General features: G+C 45.3%; 1 protein-coding gene across 2 annotated transcripts in view; it reads right to left on the reverse strand.

Moving 5' to 3' along the window:
* The window catches only part of ankrd44 (ankyrin repeat domain 44), a 266596-nt gene that overhangs the window by 135101 nt on the left and 116687 nt on the right, over window positions 1-14808 (reverse strand). For both annotated transcript variants that reach the window (XM_070875908.1, XM_070875907.1), the window contains exons 3-5: window positions 11935-12013; window positions 10740-10810; window positions 7128-7328 (exon numbers count right to left, since the gene is read on the reverse strand). In XM_070875908.1, the coding sequence (XP_070732009.1) occupies window positions 7128-7328; window positions 10740-10810; window positions 11935-12013 (351 nt within the window). The remainder of the gene's footprint in view (window positions 1-7127; window positions 7329-10739; window positions 10811-11934; window positions 12014-14808) is intronic.

The raw sequence follows: 14808 nt of genomic DNA on the forward strand, positions 1-14808 counted from the left end.
TGCAGTTTCCTCACCTATTTCTTTTAATAGCCCGAGGTGGAAACCATTTCTCCACGACCATATTTCTACTTTTATTAAATCCACTAAATTCCTCCCTGTGATTTATTTTTAGATTCCCTTGTATCGCTGGTATTTTGTCCTCTTCCTCCACTGTGAAAACAGTTACAAATTACTCATTTAACAAATCTACCATTTCCTTATTATCCATTATAGCCTCATCTGCATCCACCTTTAATGGGTCCACACGTCCCTTTGCTACTCTTTTTCTCACATTTATAAAAAACTTCTGCTGTTTGATAACCCTTGCAAGTTTTTTTTACTTTTTGTATCCCTTCGATATTTTTATAGCTCTCCAAGTTTGCTGGATTTCCATTTTTCCTTGCATTTGTACCAGCTTCTTTAGTTTGATACTGCCTCTTATCGCAATAGTTGACCATAGTTGTTTAACTACACAAGTGGTGTCTTTGCCTTTTAGGGGAATGTACTGTTTGTCTTTAAGATGCTCTTTAAAACCTACCACATTGACCAAGCTTTTAGTCACCTGTCCTAATATCTCCTTCTTTGGCCCAGTGTCAATTTTTGTCTGATTACGCTCCTGTGTAGTGCCTTTTACTATGTTAAGTGGATAAGATATTAAATCCTGCAATTAAATGGATAATTATGAATGGTTTGTAGGCCATATATTAATTTAATCCTACCTTATTACGTAAACCAAAATCTGAGTAAAGATTTAGGTACACCACATCCTTTACCTTCATCTTTGAAAAGCAAGGATATTATGCAGCATTGTTCATTAAATTTATTAATCCACTTTTAATTTCAATTAAACCCCAATTTTGAAGAATTATATATTGATTTAGGTGTAGATTAATCATGATATGACAAATAAATAGAATGACAAAGAACAGCAGGCTTCATCTCAAACCTGGAATGTCTCAAGTTATAATCGGAATAAACCACCTTGTCCCATATGAAACACAAAAAAGCATTCAGATTCTGGCTCCAAAAGCATGAGATGCCATACCACATGAGGTGAAGGCAACACGTACACCCATCTTAGAACATAAGAACATAATAGGAACACGAGTAGGCCATATGGCCCCTCGAGCCTGCTCCACCATTCAATAAGATCATGGCTGATCTGATCATGGACTCAGCTCCACTTCCCTGCCCACTCGCCATATCCCCTAATCGTTTAAGAAACTGTCTACTTCTGTCTTAAATTTATTCAGTGTCCCAGCTTCCACAGCTCTCTGAGGCAGCGAATTCCATAGATTTACAACCCTCTGAGCGAAGAAATTTCTCCTCATCACAGTTTTAAATGGGCGGCCCCTTATTCTAAGATCATGCCCTCTAGTTCTAGTCTCCCCCATCAGTGGAAACATCCTCTCTGCATCCACCTTGTCAAGCCCCCTCAATACCTTATACGTTTCGATAAGATCGCCTCTCATTCTTCTGAATTCCAATGAGTAGAGGCCCAACCTACTCAACTTTTCGTCATACGTCAACCCCCTCATCTCCAGAATCAACCTCGTGAACCTTGTCTGAACTGCCTCCAAAGCAAGTATATCCTTTCGTAAATATGGAAACCAAAACTGCATGCAGGGTTGCGGCAGTTACTGTAATGAAAAGCTATGTTTTATACTATTATGGCATCATTTTGAAATGCAAGTATATAAATTACTGTTATTCGTGTATGAACGCTTAAAACATTTGATGACAATCCTTTGTCCAATATTTAGCCATTCCCATTTACATCTCTTCTCGAGCCATCTTTTGTTTCTTTACTTACCCATCTCCTTTTGCTTTGTACAATCATCCCTTTTGTCATTTAATCACTCCTGCCTTCCACCCCATCACAGACCTTCCCGTTTGTTCTTTCCTCCCCCTCCCCCCACCTCCCTGTCTCTGAACTTGCTTAAAATCAGTTACATCTCTTAACGGTTTCCTTTTCTGACGCAAGGTCATCAACCTGAAATGTTAAACTCTGTTTCTCTCTCCACAGATGCTGCCTGACCTGCTGACTGTTTCCTATGTTTTTATTTCAGATTTCCAGCATTTGCAGTATTTTGCTTTTATATTAGTGTTTAATTCGCTGACATTCCTCTTCTAGGAATGCCCATATAAAGAACTTCTCTTCTCACTGATGAGATTTCCGTTTGTCTCTTTTACTTTGTTCATCTTCATTGTTTTTTGTTTCCTTTCTCGTGTTTGATCAGGTATCTACCAAAACTCGCTTTCACAGCCACATCTCTTTCCACAGCAACGGTCTCTGGCTCCGATTTATTCCACGTAGATTCTAATTGAAATTCCACCCTTCATGTTTCGGATCCACCCAGGATTACAGATATCTCCAAGATGTTCAGCATTCCTCGAACCACTGCTCTTACCGCATCCCGAGATCCGCACTCAACCACATACACCGCCACATGCACACTCTCGACCTCTCTCTTCAGCAGTACCAACTCACTGGCCCAGAAATCCCAGTTTCTCCTTCCTGCAGGCGTTGGACTGGATTCTACAAAAAAGATATGCGCACCTACCTGTTCCTGTTGCACCCACGAGAGATCCCGGTCCTATGGCTTCCACTGACTGCGCTTCGCAGCGCGTGCACGTCAGGACGTGCACAGGGCTGGAACTGCAGTCATATGGCTCTGGGCAGTCAATCAAGGTAAACTATGTTCTCATTCATAATAATGGGAACTCCGCAAGTTGGAGTTCCCATTATGATGAATGGGAAACCCTTCCAAATACACAAAACTTGAATTAAAAAAATAGAAAAAATACACTACATATTTAACATTAATTTAAATTAAAGTTATTTATGTATTTAAAAAAAACGATTTTTAACAAAGTTTTTTTAAATTCTGCTTTAAAATAAATTTGACGTAGTGGGCAGAGTTTTTAAAAATAAAATGTGTTTTTTAATTTTATTTTTTATGTTTTAAGTGTGTTTTAAAACTCTTACGCCTGTAAAAGTAGGACTGAGAGAAATTTAGAATTCAGCAGAGAAGGACAAATTGTTTAATTAGGAGGGGGAAAATAAGAGTATGAGAGGAAGCTTGCAGGGTACATAAAAACTGACTGCAAAAACTTCTATAGATATGTGAAGAGAAAAAGATTAGTGAAGACCAACGTAGGTCCTTTGCAGTCAGAATCAGGTGAATTTATAATGGAGAACAAAGAAATGGCAGACCAATTGAACAAATACTTTGGATCTGTCTTCACGAAGGAAGACACAAATAACCTTCTGGACACAAATAACACTCCGGAAATATTAGGGGTTCGAGGGTCCTGCGAAAAGGAGGAACTGAAGGAAATCCTTATTAGGCGGGAAATTGTGTTAGAGAAATTGATGGGATTGAAGGCCGATAAATCCCCAGGGCCTGATCGGCTGCATCCCAGAGTACTTAAGGAAGTGGCCCTAGAAATAGCGGATGCATTGGTGATCATTTTCCAACATTCTATTGACTCTGGATCAGTTCCGATGGACTGGAGGGTAGCTAATGTAACACCACTTTTTTTAAAAAGGAGGGAGAGAGAAAACAGGGAATTATAGACCGGTTAGCCTGACATCGGTGGTGGGGAAAATGTTGGAATCAATTATTAAAGATAAAATAGCAGTGCATTTGGAAAGCAGCGACAGGATCGGTCCTAGTCAGCATGGATTTATGAAGGGGAAATCATGCTTGACAAATCTCCTAGAATTTTTTGAGGATGTAACTAGTAAAGTGGACAAGGGAGAACCAGTGAATGTGGTGTATTTGAACTTTCAAAAGGCTTTTGACAAGGTCCCACACAAGAGATTAGTGTGCAAAATTAAAGCACATGGTATTGGGGGTAATGTACTGACGTGGATGGAGAACTGGTTGGCAGACAGAAAGCAGAGAGTCGGAATAAATGGGTCCTTTTCAGAATGGCAGGCAGTGAACAGTAGGGTGCCACAGGGTTCAGTGGTGGGACCCCAGCTATTTACAATACTCAGCGCAGCCGGCAAGGGGGCGGGGCTTGGGCCCAGCGTGTCTTCGAGTGTTGACGGGGGACGCATTTCCGTTTGTGCGTGCGCACATGTGCGCTGAAGCATGCGCAGATGCGCACTGGGCCAGGAACCTTGGCAATCGGCCATTTAAAGGGAGAGCGTCCTCAGTGGATCAGCAGCATTGGCAGTGGGCCATATTGGAAGGTAAGGTGTTAATATTGATTTTTGGGTGGCTGAGGGAGTGGAAAGGAGTGCTGCATCGGTGCATGCAAGGTGGAAACTGTGTTTTTCAATATTACCCCAATGTGAATCCGATACACCAACGAGACAAGAGCATGCAACAAGAACGAAGAACTTCTTGCATGAGGAAGTGGAGAAACTAGTCACGGTCATCGAGGACAGATGGCAGGAGCTGGATATCAGTAAGAGTGGTCCCACAAAAATTCCATCCAAAGAAATGAAGAGACGCTGGAACCAAGTTGCAGAAGAATTCTCCGCAGGGCTGAATACCGCAAGAACTGGAAGCCAGTGTAAAAAGAAACGGCAGGACATCGGTCAAGTAGTGAGTGTATTATCTTGAATTTTAAATGGAATTGCAATTGTTACTGTGATCATCTGCATATGAACCATCCATCAGAAGCTCACCATGTGGTAAAAATTATATTTTCATCTTTGCAGAAGAAATTGGCCGACAACAAAAGGGAGAGAACTAGAACAGGAGGAAGGCCGCCAAATCTGCACCAACTATGACCACTGGAACAGAGAGTCACTGCCTTGCTGAGTCGCACCTGCAGAAAAAGAATCAGCTCTGCACAAGCTGGGCCCACACGCGATGGGGTGAGGGTGAATCATGAAAATGCATCGTCGCTCTTCAAATCAACCTGCTGACTGGCCTGCTACGCATGTGACTGCTCATTCTACCTATCCTGTCCCCTCCTTTCCTGCTAACCATTTGACTGATCTGTTGTATTTTGCAGAAGAAGATAATACTGAACATCCTGAAGATCAACAAGATGATCCAGATGCATCCGCTCCAGACCAAGGCGGGTGGGGGAAGGAGGGGTCCATGGATCTGTGTTCACGGGAGAATGCTGATCGTGATATGGATCAGTCCATGGTACAGGACATCACTTTGCCAGACACCTCCATGAGCTCTGCCACGACATTCCTTGGTTTCACACCTTCCGAGGTTGCGGGTCCCAGTGACGGTGGTGGAATGCAGGTTGGAACACCCAGGGCCCACCGTCCCAGCCTGCGCCTCGCACTGGAGGGGTGTCGCTAGGCAGACCCACGGCGAGGGGAAGGAGAAGCCGACCAGTCTCTCCTGAGATGCAACCTTCATCAAATGTACATCAGGTTATGTCATTGGGTGAGGAGACCAATGCCCTTACCCGATCACTCATGGCCACCGTCAGTGGGGTGCGTGATGAGGTTGCGACACTGTCGGGAGAAATATCAGCACTGAGACGGGAACTGAGGGCGGGCATGTCAGAGGGAGAGCAGATGGCAGAGGCCTTGGAGCGAGCTAGTTGCTGCAATAAGGGCACACAGGCCTGACAATCAAATGCCACTCCCACTGCAATCCCCACACCAGCCTCTGTTGAGACCCAAGCCGGGCCCCCAGCACCATCACCACCCCTATGAGGAAGTGTACATTCCCCGATATGTGGGTGAGAGATGGGTGCAGCCTTTCTTTGCTATTGTTGTTGTGGAAGTGCATTATAAACTTTCTAATAAAAGATTTTTTGCATTAAAACTGAATCATGTTCCATTATCAGCACACAACATTTAGGAACAACTATATAAAAAAAACAGCCCTCACCTCGACAGTCATGCGTGCCTGCTGCCCCTAGCCCTGGCCGAAGGGCTAGCCGGTGCATTCTGCAGTCTGCAAGGCAGGACTGTTCTATTTTCAGTAGCTGATTTATCTTTCATTTATTTTTGATGATGTTGTGCTGAAGTTGTTTTGATGTTGTGCTGATGTTGTGAAGGTGTTCAGTGCTTTAGAATCCTCTCACCTCCCACCCCCTATCTCTGGCTACCTATGCTGATTTCTTAAATGTCGGTAATGTTTTTCTGTGCCTACAAAAGTGGCCACATATACTGGCCTAAGTTAGTTTGGAGTAACCTTTAGCTGGCCAAATTTGCTTCTATGGCTAAAACAGGTGCAAGTGGCTGGTCACGCCCCCTTTTGGAGAAAAAAAACTAAACTAAAAAAAAACCTAACTAACTGACTTACACTGGAGCAAGTTAAATGGGGGAATTTGCGATTTTTAAGTTACTCCAAAAAAAGCTACTTGCTCTTAAAAAAAAAAGCGGGGCAACTCCTGGGGAAATTCAAGTATATTGGTATTGAAAGTGTACTATTTTTCTCAAGAATACATTACCATAACATATATGATATATGATTCACCCTTCCAGTTTTCAGTCTATCTTATTAATGCACTTTTAATTCTGATAACCTCTCCTATGAGCTCGTATTATCAATAAAAATATATTTAAAATATCTAGGTGAACAGAACCCCAGATACAGCCTACTAAATAAATCCTGTACATGTACTGTATACTCATCTCTACACCACTCTGGATAGCTATTTGTGAGCTCTGCTGGACTTGCATGTTCTATGAGGATAAGATCAATTTTAATGCACCCCGTGCAAATATCTCACTACCAAATTGGCAAATCCTCCACACTGCAACACTGAATAGGACATTACATCTTTGCATCCATAATTCCTCATGTTATGTGGTTCTGAACTGTGCAGAGACAAAGGTTAAAACAATGAAGGACACATACACACAGCCAATTAGCAACGGCTACAGATCAACACTGCAGAGAAGCGGAAGATGTCAAACTCATTCTGTTGGCCAGGATAGGTACCCGATGAGGAGAATTAGGATGAAAAAAAAGAGTAAAACAGAAGTCTTTTCACCACACAAACTTCGATCTGCAATAGCATCAATCGGTCCAACCTACATTCTTAGTCAATTACATTAATCTTTAAGGATTGATAATACAGTCAGTATTTTACCAAGAACAGGCTTGGAAACTTTTACTGTTAATTATAATGCGAGCAGCTACTTCCTAGCACAAATTCCCATTTCCTTCTCTTTCACATACACACAATAGCAGTAATGTTTGACGTACCTCTATATGTCCATTGAGTGCAGCATGATGCAAGGCTGTCCTGCCTCCTCTATCAGATACATTAACACTGCTAAGCAATGGAATGATTGCTTCTGCACATTTCATTGCCTTGTTAGCAGCAGCTACATGCAACGGTGTCTGCCAATTTTTGTCACGAGCATTGACATCTGCAGAGTGCTTGATCAAAACTTGAACTGCTTCCTGAAAGAATCAGCATTTCTTAGACACAATGGTGGTTAAAACACAAGACATTGCATTACCTGAATTAATTCAACTTCACATCTATTGATCTGTTGAATTTTCAGTTGGAAGAAATCAGTATCAATGCTCATTTCTTTTCGATTTTTAATCCATCACAGCTGCTTACCTCCACGCCAGCCTTACAAGCCAGAAAAGCAAAGGAGTAGACTGCTATTTGCTATCCAGTTTACAATACTTATGCTGGCTCTACTAGGATGGCTTAAACCATGCATCTATAGGAGAGTTTCACTACTTCCGCAATATTGATCTCCACTGTAGTGGTCTAACTGCAACCAAAAATTTAATACAAATACTGGTAACTGATTAACAAGCAGCCTTTGCAACTTACCTCCACACAATAAAAGAAAAATAACCTAACATTAAAAAGTGTAAATAAAAAACAAGTATACGTAATAGAAGCTTTACTTCACATTCCCAATAACTGTCACAGTTCTACGCAACAATTCCAATACTATCTACTTCAATGTAAAATACATCCCAACACTATAGGGCAGTGCGGCTGCAACAGTGGTGCCTCAAATTATCAGATTCATCTAATATAATAAAATTCACTATACAGGTCACTCCTCACCAGATTCTTTCCATAGGAAGCCAATATGTGTGAGATTATAAACTCTTTTGGGAGCAACGAGTTTTAAAAAGTCAATTTAAATCAGTCCTAAAAGTGGTCATTGGTGATGCACACACAAGCCAGAAAATGATTCAATACATTTATATTCAAAAGCAAGTCAATTTCAAATAATTTCAGCAATTCTCAATGTATATGCCATGGATATTAGATAAACCTAGCGCAGCTTTAGTTGCACTAATAATATTAAACAAAGATCTGCTGTTTTGAGGAGAGTGTACGCTAATGAAAACCTAACCCAAGCAAAAAGAAGTCGTACAGCACATGCATTATTTGAATAATTGCTTTAAGAACATTTTAACTAAGGGCTGCAATAATATTTCCAATATTGTATGTGGCATTTTTCTCAGTCGATAAACTTTGTATTTTTCATTCTGTACAATTAAATATTAAGGACTCTATCTTCAATATCTTAGCACCATCATTTGGGATGTATTTTCTTTTAGCTTATTGCACAGTTAGGTCATTTTTACTTTGATGGATAAAATCGGTGAGGGGGTGGAAGTGCAAATGCAGCTCACGGTTATATTTTCAAAACCATATGCAGGGGGCATAAAACACCAAATCAGCAGAACACAAGTCTGGCGACTACACTGAAGCCTCTTGTCACTCTTGTCAAACTGCATCTAAATGCAGCATTTAGTTCTCGTCATCAGTGCACAGGCAAACATACATGCCCAGAAGCAATGCAGAGAAGGGCCATGAGGCTGACTCATTATGTCAAAGGACTGAGTTATGAGAAAGTGTTTAAAAAACTTGACTCTTACAGCCTTGAAAGGCAGCAAATTCAAAAAGATCTTATATTCAGGATACTAAGTGTAGTAGAAAAGATTCATTCTGAGCACTATTTAAAGGTAAGTCACCACAGGAGGACAAGGGCCATGAGTACAAACTTAAGTTCAGGTCTTCTTCACGGAAAGAGAAATCGATATCTGGAATACTCTGTCAGTAGGCTACTGGGAGCAAAAATCTAGAGTCATTCAAGAGCATTTTAGATGCTGTGAATTGGCGGGGTGGGGGGAAACTGAAGGTTTCAATGATCAGATGATCAAAATGAGATGAAGGGCCTGCCTCATCTGTACTTATCTTTGTGTGGAATGCTTTGTCAGAGGAAGGTATCATCCCTATCTGTGCTGAGGTTGCTGATCACAGCCAGGATGGCAGTAGGTGTACATTTAACTTAGTACCCTGGGCTAAGGAGGGGATAAAAAAAAGCTAGTCAGGTTTTCCTCTCCCAATGACTACTCAGCAACTCTGCTAGAAAGTGCACATGATCAGATAAAAACAGAATTGTGCTCAGCTTTTTATGTTCACATCAACTAGATTGCCTTGCAGCAATTCGCGCCTTCAGGAAAAATGAGATAAAGGGTGCGTGCCAATCTTCTCAAAGATGGCACATTTCACAAAAATTGCATTTTAAGAATTCCCCTGATGGGTCAATGAATAAATATATGTGTTGTAGTACGGAGACATACAGATCAACAAGGTTCCAGATTCAGTATTGAACACACTAAATGGGAGCAGAAAAGATTAATCTGAGCACTGTTGGTCTGTGTTGATTCAGCTGATATCAGCCAAAGCAATAATGAGGTTACAACAATTGGCTTCAGCATTACTGAACTGGGAAGCTTTTTAAAAAAAAAAAGAGAGCCACCATTCTTGCTCCCCGATTGCTATCCAATAACCTTTGTTGTATGTGTGCACATGTGGACATCAAGCAAGGACAGGACCAGGATTGGCTGTTGTGGTCACTCACAATCAAACACCTTGCCAATGCTCATTGCCTCAGCTCACACATTAAGAATAAGCAAGGTATCGGAGGGCCCCAAGTTCTCAATAAACTGTACACCAGATGAATTGCCACCTTCAGGAGGGTAGGCATGAAGGGAGATGAAAAAAAATGCCTTTTTCTTTTGCGTTCAAGAGTTGTAATACTCACCCAAATGTAGTTGTCTCATTCTTCTGTTAAAGTTCCTTGCCAAATATCATAGTTTTGACCTGAAGCCAATAAACTTAACAGATAACATTTTGTTTGGACATCTGCTCCTTTAAAATGTTATTTATAGTGAACATTGGAGCTGTAATGTACCTTCAGTACTGAATGAGCAGCTCCAGTTTTATGAATCTACCCCGTGTATTGTATTGCAGGGAAGCTCCAAGAAATAGGAGGCACCAAATAGAAGCAGATCCTCACTGCCCTTCGCAGAATTTTAAAAAAAATGAATCCATACTTCCCAAATGATATCATGCCATTATGAAACAAATAATATATCTGACATGTAAGAGGAAATGATATTTCCAATATTTCCTGCAGCACTGGAGTGCATTTTCTCATGATTCTGATGAGCTTTTGTGCTAGAGATGCATGCAAGTTAATTCCTATCATTTATTCAAAGGCATTCACCTGTACTTGGTACTCAAAAATAAAAGTTTCTTCTGGTTTGGCATTCAGAAGTATGAAAAAGAGCCCAAAGTAGCCCAACCTGCAGCTACCATAATTATCTTATTTGTAAATAATTAATCTACCAAAAGTAGGACAAAAGCACAGTGATATAAAAAAGGAATGAGTAGAATTTATACTGGGTGATAGTTAATTTGTGTGTGTATCAATCAAAGTTCAATAATTTAAAACATTTAATTTGGTAATTAAGTCATCTCTCAAATCTCCTTCCTAAAATGTTCTCCAAAGAACACACTCAAAATTGTCAGATTGTAAAACTTACATCACTCCGTGAAGCAATGGCACGATGCAGTGGGGTTAACCACATGTTATCCTTAGCATTAACACGAGCTCCTGTAGAATAAAAATGGCAAATACAATACAGTAATTTTACCTGGTGTATTGATAATAATTGCAAGTGCTACTAAGGTTCTCCATGGGTACATTGGATTAAGGTTCTCCATGGGTACATTGGATTAAGGATTCCACCATTTCTTCCCCTTTAAAACTACAAATATTACTCTTTTTTAAGTTACTAGATGAGGGCAAGTGGCATCAACAAAAGACTCAAATATACAATTCAAACCGGCTCAAAAATGAATTACAAACTTCTGTCTCTAAACCAGTTTATCAGCATTGAAGATCTTGTTGAATCTGTTGTGACTACACTAGCTCTTCGAAGTGTTCCAATGCACTCCTGGTCAGCCTTCCACCAACCACCCTCCATAAACTTGAGCTCATCTGAAACTCTGCTGCCCATACCCTAATCCGCAGCAAGTCCCACTCACCTATCACTCCTAATCTATATTGGCTCCCGGTCCGGCAACACCTCAATTTTAAAATTCTCATCCTTATTTTCAAATCCCTCGATGGCCTCACCTCTCCGTCTCTTGGCCTCTTCAGCCCTGCACTCCTCCAATTCTGGCCTCTTGCGCATCCCCAATTTCCTTCGCTCCACCATTACCAGCCATGCCTTCAGCTGCCTGGACCCCAAGCTCTGGAATTCCCTCCCGGAAACTCTCCTGCTCTCTACCTAGTTCTCCTCCTTTAAGTCGCTCCTTAAAAACTACCCCTTTGACAAAGCTTTTGATCACCTGTCCCAATATCTCTTTGTGGCTCGGTATCAAATTTTGTCTGATAATACTCCTGTGAAATACCTTGGGACATTTTACAATGTTGTTGGAATTTCAGACGGACTTATTTGAATGGATGTGGAAATTTCCGACTGGATACCAGTGATTCCCAAACTGCCAAGAAAGTGCAGAAATTTACTGTACAGTAACACAGGGATAGATGGCTAGGCTTCCTGATCCAACTTGAATTTTTAATGAGCACAATTTTTGATTCATTCCACACAATGCTGCATGCATTACCACTGTTCAAAAAACTAAAATGAAATGAAAACTTCATGTCAATCTCCCTACTTGCTCTTCAGAATTAACTAGTACAAATAGAGCAATACTACCTGGTGAAATTACCTGATAAGATGAGGAGTTCAATAATTTCAGCATCACCCAGAAAGGCGGCTGCATGCAGTGGTGTCCTCTTCTCAGAATCCTTTTGAAAAAATTACAATTAAGCATATTAAAACCATGTAGAAGTACATACAATGGCCCTGAATTCGTGGCCCCTACGGGTGCGTACGCACATGCACCTAAACCCGGAACTTGCCATCGGTCAAGGATCCTCTTGACAGATCGCGAGCATTTAAAGGTAAAGGGCCTCTGCGGGCAGAGAGTTATTTGCCCAACTCCTGCCCAGCGAATGCTCTTGAAATTCTTATGACTGATAAAAGCAGGTGTAATGCCTGCTTTGATCATACTTTTTAAGGACAGAAAAATACATTTGTTTCAATAATTTAAACATTTAAAATCCTATTAAATAAGACAAGCTTATTTTTAGACCCTTTAAAATACATAAATTTATTTTTCAAAATATAAAATTTTTGTTTTAAATAATTAATGAAATTCCATTTTGATTAATTTTAAATATATGATGTGGTTTTTTAAAACATTTTGTTTTAATGCTTGTGTGTTTTGGAGGTATTCCCATTCATACTTATAGTGAGTTACGTGTACAGGTGCAGTGTCCAAAATCCGGACTTCTGGAATCCGGAATTCGGACCGATTGGTGACAGGGTCGTCCGGAATCTGTCAAATGTTCCGGAATCCGGACCTGCCGACCCTAGCAGCCTCCAGGTCCGCCGCTGCCTGACCTCGGATCTCGCTGCTCCTAGCTCGGGGCCCCCTTGCTGGAACAGCTCCTCGGCGGCGGGAGCCCCGCCCAAACAGCTCCTCGGCGGCGGGAGCACCGCCTGAACAGCTCCTCGGCGGCGGGAGCACCGCCTGAACAGCTCCTCGGCGGCGGGGGCACCGCCTGAACAGCTCCTCGGCGGCGGGGGCACCGCCTGAACAGCTCCTCGGCGGCGGGGGCACCGCCCAAACAGCTCCTCGGCGGCGGGAGCACCGCCCGATCAGTACCTCGGCGGCGGGGGCCCCGCCCAAACAGCTCCTCGGCGGCGGGAGCCCCGCCCAAACAGCTCCTCGGCGGCGGGGGCACCGCCTGAACAGCTCCTCGGCGGCGGGAGCACCGCCCGATCAGTACCTCGGCGGCGGGGGCCCCGCCCAAACAGCTCCTCGGCGGCGGGGGCACCGCCTGAACAGCTCCTCGGCGGCGGGGGCACCGCCTGAACAGCTCCTCGGCGGCGGGGGCACCGCCTGAACAGCTCCTCGGCGGCGGGAGCCCCGCCCAAACAGCTCCTCGGCGGCGGGGGCACCGCCCGATCAGTACCTCGGCGGCGGGGGCCCCGCCCAAACAGCTCCTCGGCGGCGGGGGCACCGCCGGAACAGCTCCTCGGCGGCGGGGGCACCGCCTGAACAGCTCCTCGGCGGCGGGGGCACCGCCTGAACAGCTCCTCGGCGGCGGGAGCCCCGCCCAAACAGCTCCTCGGCGGCGGGGGCACCGCCCGATCAGTACCTCGGCGGCGGGGGCACCGCCTGAACAGCTCCTCGGCGGCGGGGGCACCGCCTGAACAGCTCCTCGGCGGCGGGGGCACCGCCTGAACAGCTCCTCGGCGGCGGGAGCACCGCCCGATCAGTACCTCGGCGGCGGGGGCCCCGCCCAAACAGCTCCTCGGCGGCGGGGGCATCGCCCAAACAGCTCCTCGGCGGCGGGGGCACCGCCCGATCAGTACCTCGGCGGCGGGGGCACCGCCCGAACAGCTCCTCGGCGGCGGGGGCACCGCCTGAACAGCTCCTCGGCGGCGGGGGCACCGCCTGAACAGCTCCTCGGCGGCGGGGGCACCGCCTGAACAGCTCCTCGGCGGCGGGGGCACCGCCCGATCAGTACCTCGGCGGCGGGGGCACCGCCTGAACAGCTCCTCGGCGGCGGGGGCATCGCCTGAACAGCTCCTCGGCGGCGGGGGCACCGCCCGATCAGTACCTCGGCGGCGGGGGCACCGCCTGAACAGCTCCTCGGCGGCGGGGGCATCGCCTGAACAGCTCCTCGGCGGCGGGGGCACCGCCCGAACAGTAACTCGGCGGCGGGGGCACCGCCTGAACAGCTCCTCGGCGGCGGGGGCACCGCCCGATCAGCTCCTCGGCGGCGGGGGCACCGCCCGATCAGTACCTCGGCGGCGGGGGCACCGCCCGAACAGTACCTCGGCGGCGGGGGCCCCGCCCGAACAGTACCTCGGCGGCGGGGGCACCGCCCGATCAGTACCTCGGCGGCGGGGGCACCGCCTGCACAGTACCTCGGCGCCGGCGGCCCCACCCGAACAGCTCCTCGGCGCCGGCGGCCCCGCCCGAACATCTCCTCGGCGCCGGCGGCCCCGCCCGAACAGCTCCTCGGCGGCAGGGGATTCACCCGAACAGTTCCTTGCCGGTTGGGCCCCGCCCGATGACCTCATCGACAGGGCTGGTGGCCCGAACTGCTCCTCGGCAAGCATCCACCTCCCACTTCTGATGTTCCGAAATCCGGAAATACCCGAACCTGGGCTCGGATGTTTCCGGATTCATGACATCAGAAAGACATATCAAAGTCCGGAAATACACGGAATCCATTACGGCCTCGGTCTCGGATTCTGGATGCTGCACCTGTATATGAAACTCATCATAAGTATGAATGGGGATCCCCTTACTTCGATTGGTTGGGCCGGCCCACGTGATCCCAGGGACGCGTACAAAGCACTAATGTGGGCTCTACATAGGCCTTCGCGTAGAGGCCCAGGACCACATGTCTCCGAACCTCCAGGACCACGAAGTAAATTCGTATAAATTTTTCACGTCGGAGGCATCTGCCCGCAGGAAGCCCCCAACCGCAATTTCTGGGCCAATGTTTTTTTCCAAATACCA

Source organism: Pristiophorus japonicus, chromosome 3 (assembly GCF_044704955.1).
Source record: "Pristiophorus japonicus isolate sPriJap1 chromosome 3, sPriJap1.hap1, whole genome shotgun sequence".
Classification (NCBI taxonomy): domain Eukaryota; kingdom Metazoa; phylum Chordata; class Chondrichthyes; family Pristiophoridae; genus Pristiophorus; species Pristiophorus japonicus.